We start from the raw sequence: 26,768 nt of genomic DNA on the forward strand, positions 1-26,768 counted from the left end.
ATTTTAGAAATGGTTGATTTGGCTATTAGAATTTGTATAGAGGAGTTGAAAACAAGGCTGACCATTGCAAAGTAGATTACCTACTGCCTTTCACACGCCTCTCGACTGAAGTTGTTACATTTTTAGCAATATAACGGGCATGTAGCCTAGTCCTTCCTTTTATAAAAGTGTGTTATTGTGAGGACACGACTGACCACTGGGACCTTCTAATCGGTTCCGAGTCCGTTTCCCTCGCTGCACTCTTTCCTCGCTGCACTCCCCTCCCTTTATCCCGTAGTGAAATTAGCAGCAAGAAAGCATGTCATTGACAAAGTCACGTGTCTAGTACGGGCAGAGGCACAGCCAGCAAGCGAGCGGATGAGAAAAGGAACGAGAGAGAGAGTGCAAGCGCTCGAAGTTGAGTGAGTGTGGAAGGGATTGAAGTAGAGAGACATGATAAAATATCAAGAGGGAAAGCACGCACTACCATGCGAGCTAAATTTGTGACCGCTGGAATAGAGGATGTCAGATTAATGGTGACTATCATAACCCGTTTTCGCAGAGGAAGCTTTTCGATTGGGACTTTGGAAGAGAGGGTCCGCGGGGAAACATGGCCGAAGGTTATTCTGCAATTATTTTCTATTTTTTTGCGCTTACTTTTTCTTCTGATGGTATTGAGGGGATCTGCGAAGGACTATTGGTATAGATCCTATATGTTATGTACCGCCCACGATTATTTCCATGTGAAAATATACCTTGGGATCTTGTTGGAGCTGTTTGTCAACGGTAAAGAGCGTATTCTGCCCAACAGGGGTTTGCATGGGGAACCATGTGTGTAGCCTACACCTGCCCTTTGAGTTTCATACAATGCTGGTTAAGCGTGGTAGATGCACGCAAATATGCTCCAGAAGTTAAAAAAAAAAAAAACTGTGAGCATCCATTTGCAAAGGCAAACCGATCAATTGCAAATCGCTGTGCGCTATGTAGAAGCCCCACAAGTAGCCTATGTTACACCGCTTTGCGTTATGTTCGAATGATTCTACCATGCGCCAATTCACGCTTAGGTGATCTCGGAAATCGTTTTGCAGGGAGAATTCGAGCAAAAATGAACATCACACATCGTCCAGTGATGGGGATTCCCCATCGCTTAGGCTATGGAGTTTTTCAACCAACGGGGCTCCATAAAAGTTGTGTATAGGCAACTACTAGGCCTACTATACGCGCGCACGGCTATAGGGTAAATAGCCTACCTAGGCCACTTCTACACCTCAATGTCAATACATACTGTATTTAGCTAACTACTTTCATTTGCCTTTTAGGAGGGGCGGTTAAAGGTGAGGACACGACTGCTTTAACCGCCAAGTCGGCGGAGCAGGAAGAGCGAATTCTGCCCCAGCCTCTGTCGGGAGCAGGCCACTGCAAGTGGTTCAATGTTCGAATGGGGTTCGGATTTATATCAATGACCAGCAGCGAGGGGAGCCCCGTAGATCTCCCTCTGGACGTATTTGTCCACCAAGTAAGTTCCCCCGAACGAGAACAAGCTTCCACGTTGATGTTGTGCTGCTATGGGCTTGGGTTGTGGGCATTGGGCATCTCCCTCATTGGCACAATCTTCCACCCCATAGACTATGTTATAGCCTACTCCACCTTGTTAATGAGAAGCAATATTTCAGTAGGCTAGGTCAAACAGCATGGGCCCATCGTTTCTAAAAGAGTAATGACTGGCTTTTAATTCTACAACATCGTTGTATTAACCTGTGTCCATGCTTGGCAATAACATCACGTGTTATTGCGAAATAGTGTCACTTTCTTAGGCCAGTGTTGGTTGCAACATTTGTGTCACTTAATGATGGTGATATTGTAACAGTTTGTTCAAGTGTGTTACTTTGTATCATCATGACGTTTCCCTAGGATGTATATGGCACACAAAACATGCTGTGGGTTTCCTTAAAGTGACACGATCCCCCCCTCACTTCCCCTTGAACTGCGCGGAGGGAGAACACTAGTATGACACAGTTTGTAGTTTTTCTAGTGCCTCATCATGGACAGGGAGATTATGGTTGATGGCCCACCAAATCGGAAAACGTGCTAAAAGACTTTGAGTAACTAGCCTACTAGAAATATAAATAAATAGAATGGAACAGAAAGAAACATCATACTCAGTCTAGAAACGATGTGTTTGTTTTTGTTGACAGTAAGTGCACAACACTGTCATTTGAGTGCTCGTACAATTGCTTCGTTGAAAGTTATAACATGGATAGTTTGGGTGTGTAGATTTTCATTCGAGTTCATATTCATACCTATATTTTAAACGTATTCTGTTGCCGTTAAATAGCCTTTTTACGGTCCAATAAAGTCGTTTTTAAAGACTCAAGAGGAGGAACGAGAGGTGATGAGGAGTAGTCATTTTCACCATCTTATTTTCCCACCCGGTTTGGCGGTGGAGGTGCTTTTATTGTGGTCTCACGGAAAGTTATTTTATTGAACTGGGAGAGAACATTCTGGTTCAAAGATGTAAGCGCCTAGCACCGCCCCAACCGAAGTCTTGAAAACATCTGTCAAACACGAGTGAGTAACAAGGCAGTTTACAGTGATGAAATGCGCTGCTTAAAGCTGCAGCTGTAGCTGCTACTGTTGAGGTCTCGTGGTGAATGTGGGTGAACATGTTTTCTTTTTGTTGGGTTTTCTACTCCCATTTACATTTGAGTCATTTAGCAGACGCTCTTATCCAGAGCGACTTACAGGAGCAATTAGGGTTAAGTGCCTTGCTCAAGGGCACATCGACAGATTGTTCACCTAGTCGGCTCGGACCAACGATCTTTCGGTTACTGGCCCAACACTCTTAACCGCTAGGCTACCTGCTGAAACACCATTGTGATCTCCTTGCCTGGCTACCCATCCACATTGCTCCGGCCAACTGACGTTTCTTCTCCACGATGAGTCTGGATTAGCCTCCCTCCCCATCATCACTAACTTTTTCACGTGGACGCAATATATGCTATGAAAAATTAACTCCTAAGTCTTAAGATGTATTTCAGTATTTGTATACTAGTTAAGTTCTTGGTTCAATTATCAATTATTTATATTGGCCCCCTAATCATATTCAAATGATTATAGCGCCATGCCGGCATATAGTATTTTATTTTAATGTACTGTGTGTTCGTGTGTCCTGTTCTGGTGGTGTTTTAGCAGAAACAATTATGTTAAGAAACAACTGATAAACATAACTTGCAGCACAGGAGAAGATTATACACCCTGTTGTTCATGCAGTGTACTATATTTTCCTTTGCAGAGGAAATCCAAATGAGCAGAATAGGTCGAAAATCCTAATCAATCATAGTCATTAGTGGATGTGTGAGATGTACATACTTTAGCCTTGCAAGCTTCCTCCCTGCCAAAGATGTCTGCTTAGAGAGAGAGCCTTGCTGAAGTCAAATAAACATTGTCTGGCGTCTGAGTTTCTTAGCCTGGGCCTGAGCACAGAATTAAATAGAATACCATTGGGCTATTAATAGGACTATGCATTATAGGCTCTTGTATCTCTATGGTACAGATTCCTATTAAGACATTTCTTAAACATTTTCATGATCTCAATGTAGAGGAATACACACATTCATAAAATAATAATAATAATTGTTATAATGTTGATTAACCCCTTCATAATTCTATTGAGCCATTTCTTATAAACTTTCATGATTTTAGAAGAATAGGCTACTTATTTTCATAAGATAGTAATAACAATCATTATGTTTATAATTATGTTAAATCCTGCAGAATTCTATTGTCTTTTGTTAGAAATCTGCATGATCTCAAAGTAATAGCAATCATTATAACGCTGATAATGATAATAATCCATTAATTTCTTATAAACGTGTATGATCTCAATTTAGAGGAATACACACATTCATAAGATATAATTCTAGGAGTCTTATAAACGTTCATGATACAATTTTAGAGGAATACACATGTGCACATTCATAATGTAGGAATAACTACGGTAATAATGTTGATAATGATGCTAATCACTCAGTGTAGTTTTTCAAATGTAAATCATGCCCAATTTGCTCACGAACTACCAATGAAATAGTCAATTCAGTAGAGATGTGCATCTTCTCTTTCAAGATGATTCAACACAAATCTAGATACATGGGCTCTGATACTAGACACAGGAACGATACGTTTTAGTTTGAAATGATTAGGTTCGAGACTATTCGATGCACTAACATTTGTTGCATAAACACATTCATTTTCCATTCTAAATTAAAATCTGCTTCTGATGGAGGTCATGAGCTGGGCCTCTCTGAGCTGGATCGGTCTGAGCTGACTTCTGTCTGTGTGGAGATGTGTGTGTGTGTGTGTGTGTAAATTATGTGTATGTACTATGTAGGCACCTGAGCTGAGCTATAAGGGAGACTAGGCAATGTAGCCAGTTTTTTGTCTCCCCACTTTGGTTCTGAAATCACCATCACCCACTAATTAACTTGTCATTTTTGCAGATTAAGTGTTTGACTAGTAATGTATCAATATTTATATTTTACAAATTAGCTATGACATAGCCAATGAATATATAGCACTACTTTGGATTTCACCCCCATCTCAAAATCGAATGGTTTTGACCATTTGGAAGTTTTTACGAAGAGATCTTCTCTTCTTCTCTTGCTTCGGCCATGCAGTGCGCCTCACAAAAGTGATTGCTCATTATGAAATGATCAACTTTACCCTGTATATCTAAAAATAACCATATACACTGATTTGTTTAAAACAAAACTACCAAAACTATTGCTGATGGTGAACCTGAACAATCAAAATAAAATCTATTATAAGCCTTGTTTAGCAGGTATAGCCAGATGAGTTGTGTCTCCGGTAGCTTACTTCTATTCCAGTAAAACACAATGTACAACATCACTCAACTAATAAAGCCTAATTTCATGCAAGCCATTCATGCAAGCTGAAGGTGCCTGAAGGTGCCTCGCAGATGTGCAAGATCCGGAACCTCACTGTGGTCAGTGTACGAAACAACTATATTACTGAAAATATTATTGATGGGACAATTCTTTCATTTGAAATGCATAAAAACCTATCTAGAGTTTAGAACGTAACCGTGTTGTAGGGTTGATTGGGGGGCCATGTATGTTTGTTTTTCAGTTGCAGACATGCCTGATTTGAGATCAGTTATATGACGTAGCCTCAAAGGTTGGAGAGATGACACACACACACACTTACTTTCCTGTTATGGGGGATTTCTGTTGCTTGCTGCTTGGGATGATTGTACCACTTGTAAGTATTTTCTCCAAGGATAAAGACACATTTTGTCCCATGGAAAAATTAGCATTTTAGTGCAAGATTCAGATTGGGCTCCAGTTTGTGACAATGTGTGATAATTTACTATGCATGCAGGGATTATTGAGATAAGGAGAGGGGGAGGAGAAAGAGAGAGAAAATGAGAGGTAGATTAAAGAGGGAGGTTAGGAAAGAAGAGAGAGAACAGGGAAAGAGAGAATGGTGGAAGAGAGGTGAATGGGAGGACAGGAGTAACATGCTGACCACACCGCTCGTGCGTGCATCCGTGTGTGCATGTTGATTTTGTCCACCCACACTAGACGAGATCAGGACACGCAGGTTGAAATATCAAAATGAACTCTGAGCCAACCATATTAATTTGGGGACATGTCGAAAGCATTAAACATTTATGGCAATTTAGCTATCTAGCGTGCTGTTGCTAGCTAACTTGTCCTGGGATATAAACATTGGGTTATTATTTTACCTGAAATGCACAATGTCCTCTACTCCGACAATTAATGTATTTATTTTGGGCTCCCGAGTGGCGCAGTGGTCTAAGGCACTGCATCTCAGTGCTTGAGGCGTTACTACAGACCCCCTGGTTCAATTCCAGGCTGTATCACAACCAGCCGTGATTGGGAGTCCCATAGGGCGGTGCACAATTGGCCCAGTGTTGCCCGGGTTTGGCCGTCATTGTAAATAAGAATTTGTTCTTAAATGACTTGCCTAGTTAAATAAAGGTAAAATAAAAATCCACAGATAAAAGGGTAAACCGAGTTCGTTTCTAGTAATCTTTCCTTCTTCTACTTTGGACTTTATATGGCGGTTGGCAACCAACTTTAAGGTGCATTACCACAACCAACTGGACTGGAGTGTGGACCTCAGTTTATCTTTCAATCACCCACGTGGGTATATGCTACTAAAAACCAATGAGGAGATGGGCGAGGCGGGACTTGCTGCGCGTCAAGAGTCACAAATAGAACCAAGTTCTATTTTAGCGCCTGGCTACGCAGACGCTTGTTGACGCACGCGAGCAGTGTGGGTGCAATGATCGAATAACATGTATGTGTACATTTATTTTGCAAAGCTCGAGCACGTGACAAGGGCGGTGTGGTCAGCATGTAAGAAAGTTAGTGAGAGGGAGGGAGAGAGAGAGGAGGGGTTATGCAGAAGAGGGAAAGAGGACAGGTTGGAGAAGAAAATAATGTAGGGGGCAAGAGAAGGAAGAGCGGGGAGAGGGACGGAGGGGTGGGGAAAAAGAAAACAGGAGAGTGGTAGGAAATAAAGGAGTGATGGGGAAGTAGAGTAGAAGAGGGAGGTAGGGAGGAAGAGAGAGAGAGAAGGAGCGCCGGTAGACAGACTGACAGACCGGTAGACAGACTGACAGACCGGTAGACAGACTGACAGGTAGACAGACTGACCGGTAGACAGACTGACAGACAGGTAGACATACTGACCGGTAGACAGACTGACAGGTAGACAGACTGAAAGACCAGTAGACAGACAGACAGACAGACTGTATGTAACAGAGATATATCATCTACACATCATGTATGACCAGTATGAAAATGTATGCACTCACTAACTGTAAGTCGCTCTGGATAAGAGCGTCTGCTAAATGGCTAAAAAGTAAATGTAAATGTAAATGAGAGCGAGAGAGAGAAGGAGCGAGAGAGTGGTAGAGAGAGAGGGGGAGAGAGATAAGACAGAGGAGGAGAGCGAGAGAGAGGAAGAGAGGAGGATATAAGAGGTAGAAAAGGAAGAAAAGCGAGAGAGGTGGTAGAGAGGTAGAGAATAAGAAACATAAAGGTACAGAAGAGAAGTTAGAGGGATAAAAGAATGAGAGAGAAAGAGCTTGAGATAAGGAAAGAGACAAAAAGGGAGAGAGCGAGAGAGGTATAGAGAAAGAGCGAGAGGGAGGTAGAGAAGAAGAAAGAGAGGGAGACGTAGAGCGAAGGAGACCGAGGATGTAGAGGGAGAGAGAAAAAATGAGAGGGAGAAAGAAATAATGAGCGGGTCCCATCTTCACCCCAGAGAAATCTTCCTGAGGGGGCCAGACATCAGGGGGGTTCCCGTCCGATCACTTCCAGTGTGTGTGTGTGTGTGTCTGTGTGTGTGTGCATGCTGCTCCATCAGCTAATACTTTATCAGGGAACTGCACACTCCTACACAGCCATCTGCAAGCATTTATGTGTGTGTTTGTTTTGCTTCTGTGTAGGAACACTGGTCACCAAGTGTTTATGACCACTACTACTACCTTGTGCCAGCGGCGCACCCGCACTATGACACCTTTTTATCATGTTTGTTTGTTTATTTCACTAGTGATGATTTATGATGAATTACATTCATGCATTTCCTCTTTTGGAGATTTAATGTAGGCCTATTCTGTGTGTGTGTTGCTTGAGCACCTCACATTTTCATGCTTGTTTAGCTGAACCTGGTGTGTGGTGTGTCTTTTCGCTTCGGGGTGGATGTGGGGTTTGCCCCATCCTCAGGCATTTTTTTGTTTGTTGGAGGAATTTCTTTAAAGATGAAAAATGGAAGGGGCTGGATTTGCTGTTCTCCCTCTGCTAGTGATCAAGTCTGAAAACGTTAAACATTGTGTGCTGCTGCACTGGCCTTATCCCTCCATCAGAAACCTCAGAGTGTGTGTGTGTGTTTGCACGAGTGCATGTCTTTTTCAGTTGCTTTTTTCTGTTCTTGCCACCAGGTCCACTCCGTAATAATATCTGAGCACTTGGAGATTTTTGGTTCTGTGTGTATGCATGCATGTGTGTGTGTTTGGCGTAGCCAAGGTCAAAGTGGGCCCACAGCCCCACCTCTCCCTTTTTACTCCAACGCTTCAAAAAACGAAGAAGAAGAAGAAAGCGGTCATGTGACTTTCGCTTGGGTCGTCGTCCATATATGGGGAATGTGATTGGTAATTTGAAAGGTAGATTGTGTGAGTTAAAGTAGAAGTGGTGCTAGAAATGATTGTTTCTATTGACATGACAAACAGGAACTTTGTATAATAGACCGATTCCAGTTTTGGTGGGTGATCTGTGTTCTTGGTATTGTCTAGAACTCATAGAGATGCACAACAAATGGTTTGGTTTTGGCATTGCTTCTGAAGAAGCTTGGTGGATTTGAATGCATTTTTTTATGTAACTGTTTTGTGTGTTTCTGTGAAATTGTCTGAAGTGAAGTGTTTTATTTCAGGAACATTTATTTTATCTCTTCAGTTTATGTTTATTTTTTTTGTCATTTAGCAGACGCTCTTATCCAGAGCGACTTACAGTTAGTGAGTGCATACATTTTTCATACTGGCCCCCCGTGGGAATTGAACCCACAACCCTGGCGTTGCAAGCGCCATGCTCTACCAACTGAGCTACAGGAGGCGTTTGCTTCTGGATAAGGTCTTTTTTTTCAGCCTTTATTTAGACAGTATAAAATACAATTTGTTCTCAATTACCTAAGACCCTGGATCAAAAACTCTTCACAAAATAGACCATCTTGGTTTGGTTGATTTGTCATTGTCAAGTTCCATTTCCCTCGATGTTAAAATTATTCATGTTTTTTGCTGTTTTTTTGTTTGTTGATAGAGTTTTTAATGGAAGGAAAGTGGCGCAATAAACTGTTAAGACCATTACATTTCCCACCTTAGTTAGCAAGTAGCAACACAGTAGCCTATGGATCTTGTTTGAGACATTTCCCCATATTTTTAATGCCAATCGTTTGTTTACAGGATAACATTATGATATAAGTTATTGGTAGCATGTATTTATAATGAGTTTTGATCATACATTTACTTGTTGTTGAACCTGAGTACGAAATGCTGTTTTAATGCAACCAAATTAGCATTTCGCTAACATTTAACTAGCATTCACCTAGCATTTAGCTAGTATTTACCTAGCAACTAGCAAGTATTGACCACAAATCTTTATGATTATGATCTCAACTCATCTGGAGGAAATAAGGCAGACTTGTTTTGTTTTGTAGAAACAGAACAAATATGGAAACAAATGATGTACCCAAAGGGCTATAGATAATTACTGATTAATATAAAACATAGAGGAAAAACACAACTTTTATAATTGTTTGTAGAATGATCAAACCAGTAAATGTTCAATAGTTGGTCTGAAATGTCATATGACAATAGGCAACTTGTTTCTAAAACCATCCCTGAAATTATTAGTCTTGCCATTCAAATCCAGGCACTGTCTAAAGCAGGGGTGTCAAACATATGGGTGGTTTGAGTGAAATGAATAAAAATAATAACAATAATAGTAATAATAAGAGCAACCTACAGTATATATATATATATATATATATATATATATATATATATATATATATATATATATATATTTATTGATTTATTTTGGGTGGGGGGGGGGAAACAAACTCAATATACTTTAAACTGTGTAGAAATTATAATGGACCTACATCCATACAGTTTCTTGACTTGTGTCCAGCTCGCTAATGATCACTGAAATGAAATCTAGACAGTCAGGGAGCATAGAAAATTCTAAAAAACGATGGATAGAGGACTATTTTTTGCTAATTTTGATGGTGAGGAAATATTTTTTTAAATCACTGCGGCCCCCCGGACCTCATTGAAGACCGAATGCGGCCCCCCGGGCAAAATGAGTTTGACACCCCTGGTCTAAAGTGTGTTTTATGAATCCAGCAGTAGGTTTCAATTCTGGTTACTTTAAAGTTTAATTGTGAACATTGATCCATCTTAGTTGATATACCGATGGTATTGAGCTTTGTTTTATGAAGACAAAGTGTAGTCAATGAAACAAAATATTGTCTTAATTTAAAGGAGAGCTACAGGTACCATGTTGGCAATAATTTGTACGTTTCTGAAGAATACGGTTTAGAAATATCTGAGCAGCAGTTTGTATATATACGCAAGGTAGCCAGGCCGGCTAATCGTTATGAAAGAGCAACCTTTTAGCGGCAAACAATGTTTAAAAACATATTTAATTTGGGTAATTGTATTCCTTTACTATTATAGATCTATCCTTATCTTGACATTTAGCATGATTCTTAAGTGAAATGCCACTTGTATTAGATTTGATTTGTAAGTACGTTTAGATCAGGGTCATGTTCATTAGGCACCACACCGAAGAAAACTGACTGAAACACGGAGCGACTACCTGGACTTTCATTTTCAATTGCAAAACGTTTTCCATTGCATGCTATAATAAACACGACCTAGCAGTAGGCTTTATCATGCTCCTGTTTGCTTTTGTTACAAGTGAGAAACAAAAAAGATATATGTCGACCTGTGTTTATTTTTTCTTATCAGTGCTTATTTAAAAAAAAAAAATCTGGGCTTCTATTTCTCCAGCTCCATCCGTTAACTTTACAGGATGGAGCTGTTTTTGCTGTTTCGCTGTTTTTGAACAGTGGGCGATTAAATGACAATTGAGAAGAACCGAAACAAATACAACTCTATTTTCAATGCTGGCCTGTGCTTTTTGCCATTATTTTACATTAGTCTCCCATTTTCAGTGAAGTGAATTCAGATTGTCGCCCTACTACTACTATTGTGTTCCTTCTCCCCAGCCACCTAACCTAGGTTAATTTCCTTCCTTTCTGATAAACCCATAGCAGAATGATCTAGTGCCCACCAACTCCCTCTGATAAAATATTGGTCCGGTCCATAATCAGCACTGTTGTTAGTTTGGGCAGGGGGGAAACGGGAACACTCTTTAGTGTTTGATTGGGGGTTGGGTAGAGGTCAGGGGTTAGGGGCTGTAATGAAAACGTGCAGAGGAGGGCGAGGGGTGTCAGTGCGGTGAGATTTTGGCTTTGTTGTTGGTTCACTCTGGTGTTTTATTTCCCTCTTCTTCTTTGGTTTATATGCATCCTGTTGGGTCACATCCATCTGTGACGATCGGGGCCAGCTTTGTCCACTTAGCATTTCCTGTGTGTAAAAAGCTACTTAATGGCACTGCACCACATGGTCGTCACCCATCCCCTTCTCCTCCTAGCCCTCCTCCACCTCCCCTACACACGCACACACACACACACACACACACACACACACACACACACACACACACACACACACACACACACACACACACAGACACAGACACAGACACAGACACAGACACACAGACACACAGACACACACACACACACACACACACACAGACAAAGACACACACACACACACACACACACACACTGAATGTAGGCTTATAAGCATAATAAGGAAATAAACACATAAATTATCAGGATTTGGTCTGAGAGTGTTTATCAGTGTGTGTATGATCTGTTGCTGAGTGATGTTTTTGTTTATAAATTTTTTCATCATTCGTTTACCAGGTACGTTGGCAGAGAACACGTTCTCTTTTACAGAAACCTGGGGAGAAAGTTAGTGGAGGGAAGAAGATAACTATTTCATTTGAATGTGAAGCTGGATATATTACATGGGAAGGTCTCAGGACAGACAGGCAGTTGGGAGGAGTGTGGGGGATTGATTGGTTGCTGTGCTCTCTGCCTCCCTCCCTGTCAGTGGGTCCTCTCTCTGTGAGGGGGTTTCTGCCCCTGGCCCTGACCCAGGGATTTCTGGAGCTGACCTGCCGAGCTCCTAATCAAATGGGTTTTTTGTTCCTGGTCGTTCCTCGTCTCTCCTAGGCATGGCCTGATCAGGAGTTGCTCCTCCATTGGAGCTGAATAGAATGCGCTGGCGGCATTTCCACGGGCTCACACCCTCCCTGTCCCCCCCACCCCCCATCTCTCTCTTTATCTCCTCCCCTTCTCCCTCTCGTGCACACCCCCACCTTGCTCCAGGCCTCTAGTCCATTTTGTTCTCTCTCTCTATCTCTCTCTCTCTCTCTCACTCAACTATTACCGCCCCAACAGATCCATAGACGATGCAATCTCAATTGCACTCCACACTGCACTCACCCACCTAGATGAGAGGAATACCGATGTGAGAATGCTGTTCATTGATTACAGCTCAGTGTTCAACACCATAGTCCCCTCCAAGTTCTTCACCAAGTTTGGGACCCTGGGACTAAATAGCTCCATCTACAGCTGGATCCTGGAGTTCCTGATGGGCCGACCCCAGGACTTGAGGGTTGGCAACGTAACCTCCGCCACGCAGGCTCCTTAACAAGGAGGCCCCTCGGGGGTGTGTGCTTAGTCCCCCCATGTACTCCCTGATCACCAGCGACAATGACACAGCCTATAGGGTGGAGGTCAGTGACCTGGCAGTGTGGTGCCAGGACAACAACCTCTCCCTCAACGTCAGTAAGACCAAAGAGGTAATCGTGGACTACAGGAAACGGAAGGGGCGAGCACGCCCCCATCCACATCGACAGGGCTGTGGTGGAGCGGGTCAAGAGCTTCAACTTCCTCGGTGTCCAAATCACTAAGGACTTAAAATGGTCCACACAATGCACACAGTCGTGAAGAAGGCCCTCAAATTCTCAAAAAGTTATACACCTGCATCATTGAGAGCATCTTGACTAGCTGCATCACTGCTTGGTATGGCAACTGCTCTGCCCTCGATCGCATGGCGCTACAGAGGGTGGTGCAGACAGCCCAGTACATCACCCGGGCCGAGCTCCCTGCCATCCAGGACCTCTATATCAGGCGGTGTGACTCCAGCCACCCAAGCCATAGACTGTTCTCTCTGCTTCTGCACGGCAAGCGGTACCGGAGCATCAAGTCTTTCACCAACAGGCTCCTGAACAGCTTCTATTCCCAAGCCATTAGACTGCAAAAGAGCTAACAAAATGGCTACACAGACTATCATTGACCCTTTTTTATTTTTGCACTGACTCTATGCACAATCACAGGACTCTACACACTCACTCACACACGCTCACACACACACTACAACACACATACACACTCACATACAATCATCATATAAGCTGCTGCTACTCTGTTTATCATATATCTTCATGCCTAGTCACCTCACCCGTATACATACAGTATCTACCCCTACCACTCCAGTATCCCTGCACATTATAAATATGGTATTGGCACTAACCATGGAACTGACCCTGTATATAGCTTACGTACTTTTTTGTGTTGTTATTTTTATTTCTCGTGTTTCTGTTCTACTTTACTTTATTTTATAGTATTACTGATATTAATTAATGCATTGGTGGGAAAGAGCTTGCAAGAAAGGCATGTATTTCCCTGTGCTTGTGCACGTGACAATAAAACGTTAAACTCTGTCTGTTCCGTCCTTCTCTCTCGCCCCCCCCCCTTCTCTCTCTCTCTCTCACCGACAGACAGACTGTCTGTCTCTGTTCACTCCTCTCTCTCTCTGTTCACTCCCCTCTCTCTCTCTTTCTCTCTCTCGCTCTCTCTCTATTCATTCCTCTCTCGCTGTCTCATTCAATTCAAAGGGCTTTATTGGCATGGGAAACATTTACATTGCCAAAGTTAATTAAATAGAAAATGAATAAACTGATAAATATGGGCTTTATTTACAATGCTGTTTGTGCTTCACTGGTTGCTCTTTTCTTGTGGCAACAGGTCACGCATCTTGCTGCTGTGATGGCACACTGGTGTTTCACCTAATAGATATGGGAGTTTATCAAAATTGGATTTGTTTTCTAATTCTTTGTGGGTCTGTGTAATCTGAGGGAAATATGTGTCTCTGAGGGAACATGCCCCTATCCACATCAACGGGACTGCTGTAGCGAGAGTCACGAGTTTTAAGTTCCTAGGCATCCCCATCACGAGGACTTGTCATAGACCAACAACATCACCACTCTTGTCAAGACGGTGCAACAGCATCTCTACTTCCTAAGGCTGCTGAAGAAATTCGGCAAGCCACCCAGGGTCCTCTCCAAAACTACCGCTGCATCGAGAGCATCCTGACCGGTTTCATCACTGCCAGGTATGGGAATTGCTCCATCCACGACCGCAAGGGCCTCCAGCGGGTGGTGAAGATGGCAGAGTACATCACTGGGACTGTGCTCCTACCCATCCAGGACATCTACTCGAAACGGTGCCTGAGGAAGGCCACAGCATCATTAAGGACCTCACACACCCCAGCCACAAGCTGTTCTCTCCCTTACCATTACGTAGACGGTATCGAAGCATGAGATCTTGAACTGGACTGACTACCTGCTCTGATTCTACGCACCTTAGCACACATGCACTCACTCATGCACACACCCACACAGACACACACACACAGACACACAGACACACACACATTCTCTAGTCTGATGAAACCAAGATTGAACTCTTTGGCCTGAATGCCAAGCATCACGTCTGGAGGAAACCTGGCACCATCCCTACGGTGAAGCATGGTGGTGGCAGCATCATGCTGTGGGGATGTTTTTCAGTGGCAGGGACTGGGAGACTAGTCAGGATCGGGGGAAAGATTAACGGAGTAAAGTACAGAGAGATCCTTGATGAAAACCTGCTCCAGAGTGCTCAGGACCTCCGACTGGGGCGAAGCTTCACCTTCCAACAGGACAACGACCCTAACCACACAGCCAAGACAAGGCAGGAGTGGCTTCGGGACAAGTCTCTGAATGTCCTTGAGTGGCCCAGCCAGAGCCCGGACTTGAACCCGATCAAACATCTCTGGAGAGACCTGAAAATAGCTGTGCAGTGACGCTCCCCATCCAACCTGACAGCGCTTGAGAGGATCTGCAGAGAAGAATGGGAGAAACTCCCCAAATACAGGTGTGCCAAGCTTGTAGCATCATACCCAAGAAGACTTGAGTCTGTAATCGCTGCCAAAGGTGCTTAAACAAAGTACTGAGTAAAGGGTCTGAATACTTATGTAAATGTCATATTTCATTATTTTTTTAAATATATGAATTTGCAACAACAACAAAAACGTTTTTCTTTGTCATTATGGGGTATTGTGTGTAGATTGATGAGGGAAAAAAACAATTTAATCAATTTTAGAAGAAGGCTGTAACGTAACAAAATGTGGAAAAAGTCAAGGGGTCTGAATACTTTCCGAATTAACTGTACATTCATGCTACACATATCACAACTGCTGCTACCCGACTCTTATTATACTGCTCAATTTATACACTTGCGGTGGCCTCTCGCAATAGGAAGGCTATGCTCATAGTCAAAGCGTTCCTTAATTGTGGGTCAGTCACAGTGGTCAGGTATTCCGCCACTGTGGACTCTCTGTTTAGGGCCAAATAACATTCCATTTTGCTCAGTTTTTTGGTTAATTCTTTCTAATGTGTCAAGTAATTATCTTTTGGTCTGCTCATGATTTGGTTGGGTCTAATTGTGTTGCTGTCCTGGGGCTCTGTGTGGTCTGTTTGTGTTTGTGAACAGAGCCCCACGACCAGCTTGCTTAGGGGACTCTTCTCCAGGTTCATCTCTCTGTAGGTGATGGCTTTGTTATGGAAGGTTTGGGAATCGCTTCCTTTTAGGTGGTTGTAGAATTTAACGTCTCTTTTCTGGATTTTTATAATTTGTGTGCATCGTCCTAATTCTGCACTGCATGCATTATTTGGTGTTTTATGTTTTCTTGCTCCCTCTCTCGCTTTCTCTTTCTCTTTCTTACCTTGCCCTCCTGACCTCTGTGTGTAAACTGAAACCAGGCAGGACACCCGCCAGGACGCTTGAGAGGAGGGTATTTTACACACACACACTCACACGCACAGACACAAACACACAGACATGCATGCTCACACAGACATGCATGCGCGTACATACGTATGCATGCAAACACACATGGATGCATGCACACACACACACACACACACACACACACACACACTTCCACATCTGGCATAACATGCATTCCTTTGTCCGTAATCAATTTTTTTAGGGAATAAATAAATTACATTTCTCTGATTAAATTCATAATGCTCGTGGGGTGGGGTGCCGAGTGCAAACACTGAACTTTGACCTGGAAACACGAGCTGTTTTCATGGACTGATGACAGGAGAGGAAGAAGAACCATTGATTGGCTGAGTCAGAGGATCAATGACTAGTCATGAATATGCCTTTAAATAAATTGGTGTCACATGGAGAGGAGCAGTTCTGCTGATTTCTAGTTCCACAATATTTTAAATACCCTTAATTTTCAGAATTTGTGTATTAGTTTGTTTGGATGCTCTTATGATTTTTATTTTTATTTTTTTTACTGACTTGCTACAAATGGTTGTATCATTTGCAACTTGTATGCACAATCATTAAAAGTCCAATGAAGCTGTTTTTATCTCAATATCAAATAATTTCTGGGTAATAATTAAGTACCTTCTTGTGTTGTTTTCAATTAAGATGGTCAAAAAGAAACAAAAACAGCTTCTTAGCAAAGAGCAATTTCTCAAGCAAGAATTTTGCTAGGACTGTCTGGGAGTGGTCTGAGGAAGGAGGGGAAAACTCTTATTGGCAGAGAGGTTTGGAACTCTCTTTCTTATTGGTCTAATTTACCGCCAAGTGATGTCACCAGGCAAGCCAAAACTCCATCCCACCACAACAGTGCAACTCAATATTAGGAAGGTGTTCTTCATGTTTTGTACACTTAGTGTATAGAAACAGTAAAATCATGTTTTTGACTGCGCTGGGCCTTTATGTTGAGTAAGACACCAGCCTTTTCTTCCATGATCTATCCTTTTCTCTCCCCATCCCTCTCATCCCTTGTTGTGAGTGTGTGCCCTGTTGAATAGAGGCGTAGAATTGCTGTCTGTTTCATTCCATCCCAATCCCTAATCCTTTCCTTTTCCTCATGGAAGATCCCAAACTAAAACATCCAAAATGGCCTCCCTCCTTCAGCTAGCTGGAGTGAGCTCAGCGAATCACCTACTGCTAGCTAGCTAGCTGGAGGAAGGGAATTAATGAGGGAAGGGAATAACGAACAAATGAATACATTGTGTGGAATATATGATTGAAAGCCTAAGAGTGGTTTAAATTACATTTTTAGTCATTTAGCAGAAGCTCAATGAGAGGAATGCTTAGATTCCCCTGGCTTTCGTTGTTTTGTAATTTCCCTACTAATAAGAGTTATAGTTGTGCTTTTCATGATGAGGTTGGGAGTGGGTGTCTTTATTGTATGATAATAAAAAAGTTTTGTCCCTACCAAAATAGCAAAATTATAAAGTCACATGTAGCGTGAAATCTCTGGATTATTTTGAATTGGTATGATTGGCTTCAGATATAGTTTGTAGTTTACAGTACTTTAAGTAAAATATTGATTTATTTCAAATCAATTTATAAAATCTTTGACATGCGTTTTCTGAATTTTTGTGTTGTTATTCTGTCTCTCACTGTTCAAATAAACCTACCAAATAAACCTACCAAATGGAAGAAACACAAAATAACTGTCAATCTCCCTCGGCCTGGGGCTCCATGCAAGATCTCACCTTGTGGAGTTGCAATGATCATGAGAATGGTGAGGAATCAGCCTAGAAATACACGGGAGGATCTTGTCAATGATCTCAAGGCAGCTGGGACCATAGTCACCAAGAAAACAATTGGTAACACACCACGCCGTGGACTGAAATCCTGCAGCGCCCGCAAGGTCCCCCTGTCAAGAAAGCACATATACAGGGCCGTCTGAAGTTTGCCAATGAACATCTGAATGATTCAGAGGAGAACTGGGTGAAAGTGTTGTGGTCAGATGAGACCAAAATCGAGCTCTTTGGCATCAACTCAACTCGCCGTGTTTGAAGGAGGAGGAATGCTGCCTATGACCCCAAGAACACCATCCCCACCGTCAAACATGGAGGTGTAAACATTATGCTTTGGGGGTGTTTTTCTGCTAAGGGGACAGGACAACTTCACCGCATCAAAGGGACGATGGACGGGGCCATGTACCGTCAAATCTTGGGTGAGAACCTCCTTCCCTCAGCCAGGGTATTGAAAATGGGTCGTGGATGGGTATTCCAGCATGACAATGACCCAAAACACACGGCCAAGGCAACAAAGGAGTGGCTCAAGAAGAAGCACATTAAGGTCCTGGAGTGGCCTAGCTAGTCTCCAGACCTTAATCCCATAGAAAATCTGTGGAGGGAGCTGAAGGTTCGAGTTGCCAAACGTCAGCCTCAAAACCTTAATGACTTGGAGAAGATCTGCAAAGAGGAGTGGAACAAAATCCCTCCTGAGATGTTTGCAAACCTGGTTGCCAACTACAAGAAACGTCTGACCTCTGTGATTGCCAACAAGGGTTTTGCCACCAAGTACTAAGTCATGTTTTGCAAAGGGGTCAAATACTTATTTCCTTCATTAAAATGCAAATCAATTTATAACATTTTTGACATGCGTTTTTCTGGATTTTTTTGTTGTTATTCTGTCTCTCACTGTTCAAATAAACCTACCATTAAAATTATAGACTGATCATTTCTTTGTCAGTGGGCAAACATACAAAATCAGAAGGGGATCAAATACTTTTTTCCCTCACTGTAAGTAAGTGCATGGCATATTTAAAAGCAAACTTTGTGAATTAGAATGAATTAAATCTTTGCTGGTTTAGAGATCTGAAGAATAGAATCTTCTTCGTTAGGATAGTTAAGTGTTTGGACTCCACTTTTTGCCCCTCCTACTTGTACAATGTCTTTGGTTAAGGGACATTGTTGTCTTTACTTCAAGCAATGAATTAAATGTATAAGATTACTGTAGTGATTTTGAATAACTGCTAAAAATATCGTCACGACATACAGTCGTGGTCAAAAGTTTTGAGAATGACACAAGTATTGGTCTTCACAAAGTTTGCTGCTTCAGTGTTTTTAGATATTTTTGTCAGATGTTACTATGGTATACTGAAGTATAATTACAAGCATTCCATAAGTGCCAAAGGCTTTTATTGACAATTACATTAAGTTTATGCAAAGAGTCAATATTTGCAGTGTTGACCCTTCTTTATCAAGACCTCTGCAATCCGCCCTGGCATGCTGTCAATTAACTTCTGGGCCACATCCTGACTGATGGCAGCCCATTCTTGAATAATCAATGCTTGGAGTTTGTCAGAATTTGTGGGTTTTTGTTTGTCCACCCGCCTCTTGAGGGTTGACCACAAGTTCTCAAATGGGATTAAGGTCTTGGGAGTTTCCTGGCCATGGACCGAAAATGTCAATGTTTTGTTCCCTGAGCCACTTAGTTATCACTTTTGCCTTATGGCAAGGTGCTCCATCATATATGCTGGAAAAGGCATTGTTCGTCACCAAACTCTTCTTGGATGGTTGGGAGAAGTTGCTCTCGGAGGATGTTTTGGTACCATTCATTATTCATAGCTGTGTTCTTAGGCAAAATTGTGAGTGAGCCCACTCCCTTGGCTGAGAAGCAACCCCACACATGAATGGTCTCAGGATGCTTTACTGTTGGCATGACTGATGGTAGCGCTCACCTTGTCTTCTCCGGACAAGGTGTTTTCCGGATGCCCCAAACAATCGGAAAGGGGATTCATCAGAGAAAATGACTCTGTACCTTTTGCAGAATATCAGTCTGTCCCTGATGTTTTTCCTGGAGAGAAGTGGCTTCCTCGCTGCCCTTCTTGACACAGGGCCATCCCCCAAAAGTATTTGCCTCAATGTGCATGCAGATGCACTCACACCTGCCTGCTGCCATTCCTGAGCAAGCTCTGCACTGGTGGTGCCCCGATTCCGCAGCTGAATCAACTTTAGGAGACAGTCCTAGCGCTTGCTGGACTTTCTTGGGCGCCCTGATCCCTTCTTCACAACAATTGACCCTCTCTCCTTGAAGTTCTTGACGATCCGATAAATGGTTGATTTAGGTGCAATCTTACTAGCAGCAATATCCTTGCCTGTGAAGCCCTTTTTGTGCAAAGCAATGATGACGGCACATGTTTCCTTGCAGTTAACCATGGTTAACAGAGGAAGAACAATGATTTCAAGCACCACCCTCCTTTTAAAGCTTCCAGTCTGTTATTCTAACTCAATCAGCATGACAGAGTGATCTCCAGCCTTGTCCTCATCAACACTATCACCTGTGTTAACGAGAGAATCACTGACTTGATGTCATCTGGTCCTTTTGTGGCAGGGCTGAAATGCAGTGGAAATGTTTTTTGGGGATTAAGTTCATTTTCATGGCAAAGAGGGACTTTGCAATTAATTGCAATTCATCTGATCACTCTTCATAACTTTCTGGATTATTTGCAAATTGCCATCCTAAAAACTGAGGCAGCAGACTTTGTGAAAATTAATATTTGTGTCATTCTCAAAGCCTTTGACCACGACTGTACAGTACCAGTCAAAAGTTTGGACACACCTACACATTCCAGGGTTTTTCTTTATTTTTACTATTTTCTACATTGTAGAATAATAGTGAAGACATCAAAACTATGAAATAACACATATTGTAGTAACCAGAAAAGTGTTAAACAAATCAAAATATATTTTATATTTGAGATTCATCTAAGTAGCCACCCTTTGCCTTGATAACAGCTTTGCACTCTCCTGGCATTCTCTCAACCAGCTTCATGAGGTAGTCACCAAGAATGCATTTCAATTAACAGGTGTGCCTTCTTAAAAGTTAACTTGTGGAATTTCTTTCCTTTTTAATGTGTTTGAGCCAATCAGCTGTGTTGTGACAAGGTAGGGTTGGTATACAGAAGATAGCCCTATTTGGGAAAAGACAAAGTCCATATTATGGCAAGAACAGCTCAAATAAGCAAAGAGAAATGACAGTCCATCATTACTTGAAGACATGAAGGTCAGTCAATACGGAACATTTCAAGAACTTTGAAAGTTTCTTCAAGTGCAGTCGCAAAAACCATCAAGCACTATGATGAAACTGGCTCTTATGAGGAACGCCACAGGAAAGGAACACCCAGAGTTACCTCTCAGATTGCAGTCCAAGTCAATACTTCACAGAGTTCAAGTAACAGACACATCTCAACATCAACTGTTCAGAGAAGACTGCGTGAATCAGGCCTTCATGGTCGAATTGCTGCAAAGAAACCACTACTAAAGGACACCAATAATAAGAAGAGACTTGCTTGGGCCAAGAAACATGAGCATTGGACATTAGACCAGTGGAAATCTGTCCTTTGGTCTGATGAGTCCAAATGTGAGATTTTTGGTTTCAACCGCCGTGTCTTTTTGAGACGCAGAGTAGGTGAACGGAGGATCTCTGCATGTGTGGTTCCCACTGTAAAGCTTGGAGGAGGAGGTGTGATGGTGTGGGGGTGCTTTGCTGGTGACACTGACTGTGATTTATTTAGAATTTTTCACCACAGAGAAACAAATGCAATGTTTGCACTGTTGTAAATGACTTAGTAAATCTAACCGAAACAGTATCCTTTCTACCTGACTGTATTCTGTTTATACAATAATTCAGCCTTCTTTCTTCTCTCTTTCTTTCTGTCACTCAATGTCCACATTGCTCTCTTCCATGTTTTCACTTTTCTCTGTGTACTGCTGACTTTCCTTCCTCCATTTTGATATCCTCTCTATTGTGTGACTCTCCATTCTTGCTCTTCCCTCGTGTCTTCTGTTCTCTCTCGCTCTCTCTCCCTCTCCCGTGCTCTCTCTCTCTCTCTCTGTGTCTGTCTCTCGCTCTTCATTCCCTCCATCTATCTCGTTTGGCAACAAGCTTGTTTGAATAGCTTTTTATAGGCCTGCATACTGTTGGCTTGCTCTCACACTCCTTCAACTGTATTTATGCATGTCATGGTGTGTGGGTGTGCGTTTGTTTCCCTCTGCTAAGTTTGGTTACGATTTGTCTAATCTTAAAAAATACAAGCTTCCGATTTTCCGATTGAATAAAATTTTTCGTAAAATATTTGACGAACATTGACTATGACAGGAATGAAATAGTAAATTGACATTCTAAAGGTTTGCTCTGAGTAAGGCATATCTATATGCCAGTCCAAAAAGCATTCATTGTAACAGAGCAGCGATTTTTAAAAGGGGTTGTCTGGATCTAATTATAATTACATGGTAATAGTTCAGTGTCTTTTAAAAGGTGGTCTTCTGTAATTCAAATTACATGGTTAATGGGCAGCATTTCGTAAAGGGGGTGGTCTGTTTATATTTTCCTCCACAGAGTAAGCTGGTGATGGAGGGCTTCCGCAGCCTGAAGGAGGGTGAGAAGGTGGAGTTCACCTTTAAGAAGTCCTCCAAGGGCTTGGAGTCCCTGCGGGTGACGGGGCCGGGCGGGGGACCGTGCGCGGGCAGTGAGAGGAGACCCAAAGGGAAGGCCACGCCCCAGAAGAACCGCAAACTAAAGGGTGACCGGTGAGTACAAGAGCAAAGCATGCTGGGAAGGATCTGATTGACAGGAAGTCAAATGTGGATGGGGCTTTGCTGTAGTAGGCACAGGTGTTTAAAATGACACGGACAAAATGGTTGTTGCTGGAAACTAAAGTTAAAATAACATTGGACGAAATAAAGAACTAAAAAGGCTAAGATGATTCTAAATATGCTTTGAGATATATGATCAATTTTCATTTGTGAAAATTTAAAACGTAATTGGTTGATTTACTCGTAGAGGAGAACACGATGGTGGTCTCCTCTACGACCCCCACAAGTGTCAGGAGACTCATCTGAAGTTTGTACTGTCGATGTGTCAACTTCTGTTTGTAGCGTCTGAACCGTGTAGGCTACAAACTAATGTGACCCCACGGTGGAAAGGGGAGATTCTCACGAACACGAAGGTGTTCTCCGTTTCTCTCTACGACCTCCATAAATATCACGGGAATCGTCTGAAGGTAACCGGTACCGGTTAAAAAAAACTAAAGGAAATATGATGCCAGTTTTGTGTGTACCCAAAAAAAAGGGGTAAATATGTGTAAAAAAAATAAATATATATATATTTCCTGAGCTTTCTTATATTTCCTAGATATAGGACAGACACTTCAACACCTTGTTTCTTACACTTTATTTTTTGACTGTCCTTTTGCCATTTATGAATGTGTTATTCAATATGTTTCTATTGGCTATAGTAGTAAAGTAAGTTGTTTTATGTAAAAATATATATATACAGTGGGGAAAAAAAGTATTTAGTCAGCCACCAATTGTGCAAGTTCTCCCACTTAAAAAGATGAGAGAGGCCTGTAATTTTCATCATAGGTACACGTCAACTATGACAGACAAATTGAGAAGAAAGAAAATCCAGAAAATCACATTGTAGGATTTTTAATGAATTTATTTGCAAATTATGGTGGAAAATAAGTATTTGGTCACCTACAAACAAGCAAGATTTCTGGCTCTCACAGACCTGTAACTTCTTCTTTAAGAGGCTCCTCTGTCCTCCACTCGTTACCTGTATTAATGGCACCTGTTTGAACTTGTTATCAGTATAAAAGACACCTGTCCACAACCTCAAACAGTCACACTCCAAACTCCACTATGGCCAAGACCAAAGAGCTGTCAAAGGACACCAGAAACAAAATTGTAGACCTGCACCAGGCTGGGAAGACTGAATCTGCAATAGGTAAGCAGCTTGGTTTGAAGAAATCAACTGTGGGAGCAATTATTAGGAAATGGAAGACATACAAGACCACTGATAATCTCCCTCGATCTGGGGCTCCACGCAAGATCTCACCCCGTGGGGTCAAAATGATCACAAGAACGGTGAGCAAAAATCCCAGAACCACACGGGGGGACCTAATGAATGACCTGCAGAGAGCTGGGACCAAAGTAACAAAGCCTACCATCAGTAACACACTACGCCGCCAGGGACTCAAATCCTGCAGTGCAAGACGTGTCCCCCTGCTTAAGCCAGTACATGTCCAGGCCCGTCTGAAGTTTGCTAGAGTGCATTTGGATGATCCAGAAGAGGATTGGGAGAATGTCATATGGTCCGATGAAACCAAAATATAACTTTTTGGTAAAAACTCAACTCGTCGTGTTTGGAGGACAAAGAATGCTGAGTTGCATCCAAAGAACACCATACCTACTGTGAAGCATGGGGGTGGAAACATCATGCTTTGGGGCTATTTTTCTGCAAAGGGACCAGGACGACTGATCCGTGTAAAGGAAAGAATGAATGGGGCCATGTATCGTGAGATTTTGAGTGAAAACCTCCTTCCATTAGCAAGGGCATTGAAGATGAAACGTGGCTGGGTCTTTCAGCATGACAATGATCCCAAACACACCGCCCGGGCAACGAAGGAGTGGCTTCGTAAGAAGCATTTCATGGTCCTGGAGTGGCCTAGCCAGTCTCCAGATCTCAACCCCATAGAAAATCTTTGGAGGGAGTTGAAAGTCTGTGTTGCCCAGCGACAGCCCCAAAACATCACTGCTCTAGAGGAGATCTGCATGGAGGAATGGGCCAAAATACCAGCAACAGTGTGTGAAAACCTTGTGAAGACTTACAGAAAACGTTTGACCTTTGTCATTGCCAACAAAGGGTATATAACAAAGTATTGAGAAACTTTTGTTATTGACCAAATACTTATTTTCCACCATAATTTGCAAATAAATTCATTAAAAAATCCTACAATGTGATTTTCTGGAATTTTTTTCCTGATTTTGTCTGTCATAGTTGACGTGTACCTATGATGAAAATTACAGGCCTCTCTCATCTTTTTAAGTGGGAGAACTTGCACAATTGGTGGCTGACTAAATACTTTTTCCCCCCACTGTACCTAAAGGGGTCCTAAAATGTTTAATCAAATAGCTAAATGATCCATAGTATGACCATCTTAAAACAATTCCATAGGTCAGCTTACAACCTCCCATAGTTGTCGGAGAGGAAGGAAACCGCTCAAGGATTTCACCGTGAGGCCCATGGTGACTTTAAAACAGTTACAGAGTTTAATGGCTGTACTAACCTAATCAACAGAGTGAAAAGAAGGAAGCCTGTACAGAAAAAAAATATTCCAAAACATGCATCCTGTTTGCAACAAGGCACTAAAGTAAAACTGCCAAAGAATTGGCAAATAAATTAACTTTATGTCCTGAGTACAAAGTGTTATGTTTGGGGCAAATCCAACACAACAAATCACTGAGTACCACTCTTCATATTTTCAAGCATGGTGGTGGCGGCATCATATTATGGGTATGCTTGCCATCGGCAAGAACTAGGGAGTTTTTTATAATAAAAATAAACGGAATGGTGCTAAGCACAGGCAAAATCCAAGAGGAAAAACTGGTTCAGTCTGCTTTCCAACAGACACTGGGAGACAAATTCACCTTTCAGCAGGACAATAAACCTAAAACACAAGGCCAAATGTGTACAAAACATTAAGAACCCCTTCCTAATATTCAGTTGCACAAGTGACCTCAATAAGGGATCATAGCTTTCACCTGGTCAGTCTATGTCATGGAAAGAGCAGGTGTTCTTAATGTTTGTACACTGTGTACACTGGATTTGCTTACCAAGATGACATTGAATGTTCCTGAATGGCCTAGTTAGAGTTTTGACTTCAATCGGCTTGAAAATCTATGGCTGTCTAGCAATGATCAACAGCCAATATATCAGAGTTTGAACAATATTTTAAAGAATAATGTGCAAATATTGTACAATCCATGTCTGCAAAGCACTTAGAGACTTACCGAGAAAGACTCACTGCTGTAATCGCTGCCAAAGGTGATTCTAAGATGGATTGACTCAGGGGTGTGAATACTAATGTAAGTGAGATATTTCAATTAACAAACATTTCTAAAAACATGTTTTCACTTTGTCATTATGGATTCTTGTGTATAGATGGGTGAGAAAAAAAATGATTGAATCAATTTTGAATTCAGGCTGTAACACAACAAAATAAGTCAAGTGGTAAGACTACTTTCTGAAGGCAATGTTTCTGTCTTCATCATCAGTTGGATATTTCTCAGGGGGCCTATATTGTGTATTCAAACCTAGATCTAAGTACGACGGTTGCTATGGTTATTCTGCTCGACGATCATGCATTGAATAGGGCACTTTGCCCGCTATTTCACAGCTATTTAAAGTCAATTTGTCAGCTTCCACATTATAGACCATCTTAAACGTGTGCCTGGGTAAGTTTGTGTGAATCTCAATGAATTTTACTGCAACCATTTTGATAGGGGGTGTTTTGTCAGAGGAAGGCCCATAAAATTGTCAAAGACTCCAGCCACCCAATCCATACACTGTTCTCTCTGCTACCGCATGGCAAGCGGTACCAGTGCACCAAGTCTGGAACCAACAGGACCCTGAACAGCTTCTACCCCCAAGCCATAAGACTGCTAAACAAGACTGCTAAATAGCTAATCAAATGGCTAGCCGGACCACCTGCAATGACCCTAACTGTCTTGCACTGACTATGCACACACACTAGACTTTACACACATACTCACACATACTGACACCACACACACACACACACACACACACACACACACACACACACACACACACACACACACACACACACACACACTTTCATACTTTCACAATCACCACATTATCTGCTGCTACTGTCTTATCTATCCTGTTGCCTACTCACTTTACCCCTACCTCAATTACTTCGTACCCCTGCATATCGACTCAGTACTGGTACTCCCTCTATCAGTGGGGTAGCGCAGTTTTGGGGGGCCCTGCCGCGAGGTCCAAGCAAAGGCCCCTCCCGAACCCCAAAAAGTTTTATAGCTAATCTCATGCTATTTTGCACATTTTGCCATGTGGCTGACATA

The 26,768-nt window shown here is 42.2% G+C and overlaps 1 protein-coding gene across 3 annotated transcripts in view; it reads left to right on the plus strand.

The window, feature by feature from the left end:
- Positions 1–337: 337 nt before the first annotated feature.
- The window catches only part of LOC121549336 (protein lin-28 homolog A-like), a 43,358-nt gene continuing 16,927 nt past the window's right edge, over positions 338–26,768 (plus strand). For 2 of the 3 annotated variants that reach the window (XM_041861194.1, XM_041861195.1), the window contains exons 1-3: positions 338–765; positions 1,299–1,495; positions 22,216–22,406. In XM_041861194.1, coding sequence (XP_041717128.1) covers positions 468–765; positions 1,299–1,495; positions 22,216–22,406 — 686 coding nt within the window. In that variant the 5' untranslated portion in view covers positions 338–467. The remainder of the gene's footprint in view (positions 766–1,298; positions 1,496–22,215; positions 22,407–26,768) is intronic. The other variant, XM_041861196.1, reaches the window with a different exon arrangement.

This window comes from Coregonus clupeaformis, chromosome 33, assembly GCF_020615455.1.
Source record: "Coregonus clupeaformis isolate EN_2021a chromosome 33, ASM2061545v1, whole genome shotgun sequence".
NCBI classification, from domain to species: domain Eukaryota; kingdom Metazoa; phylum Chordata; class Actinopteri; order Salmoniformes; family Salmonidae; genus Coregonus; species Coregonus clupeaformis.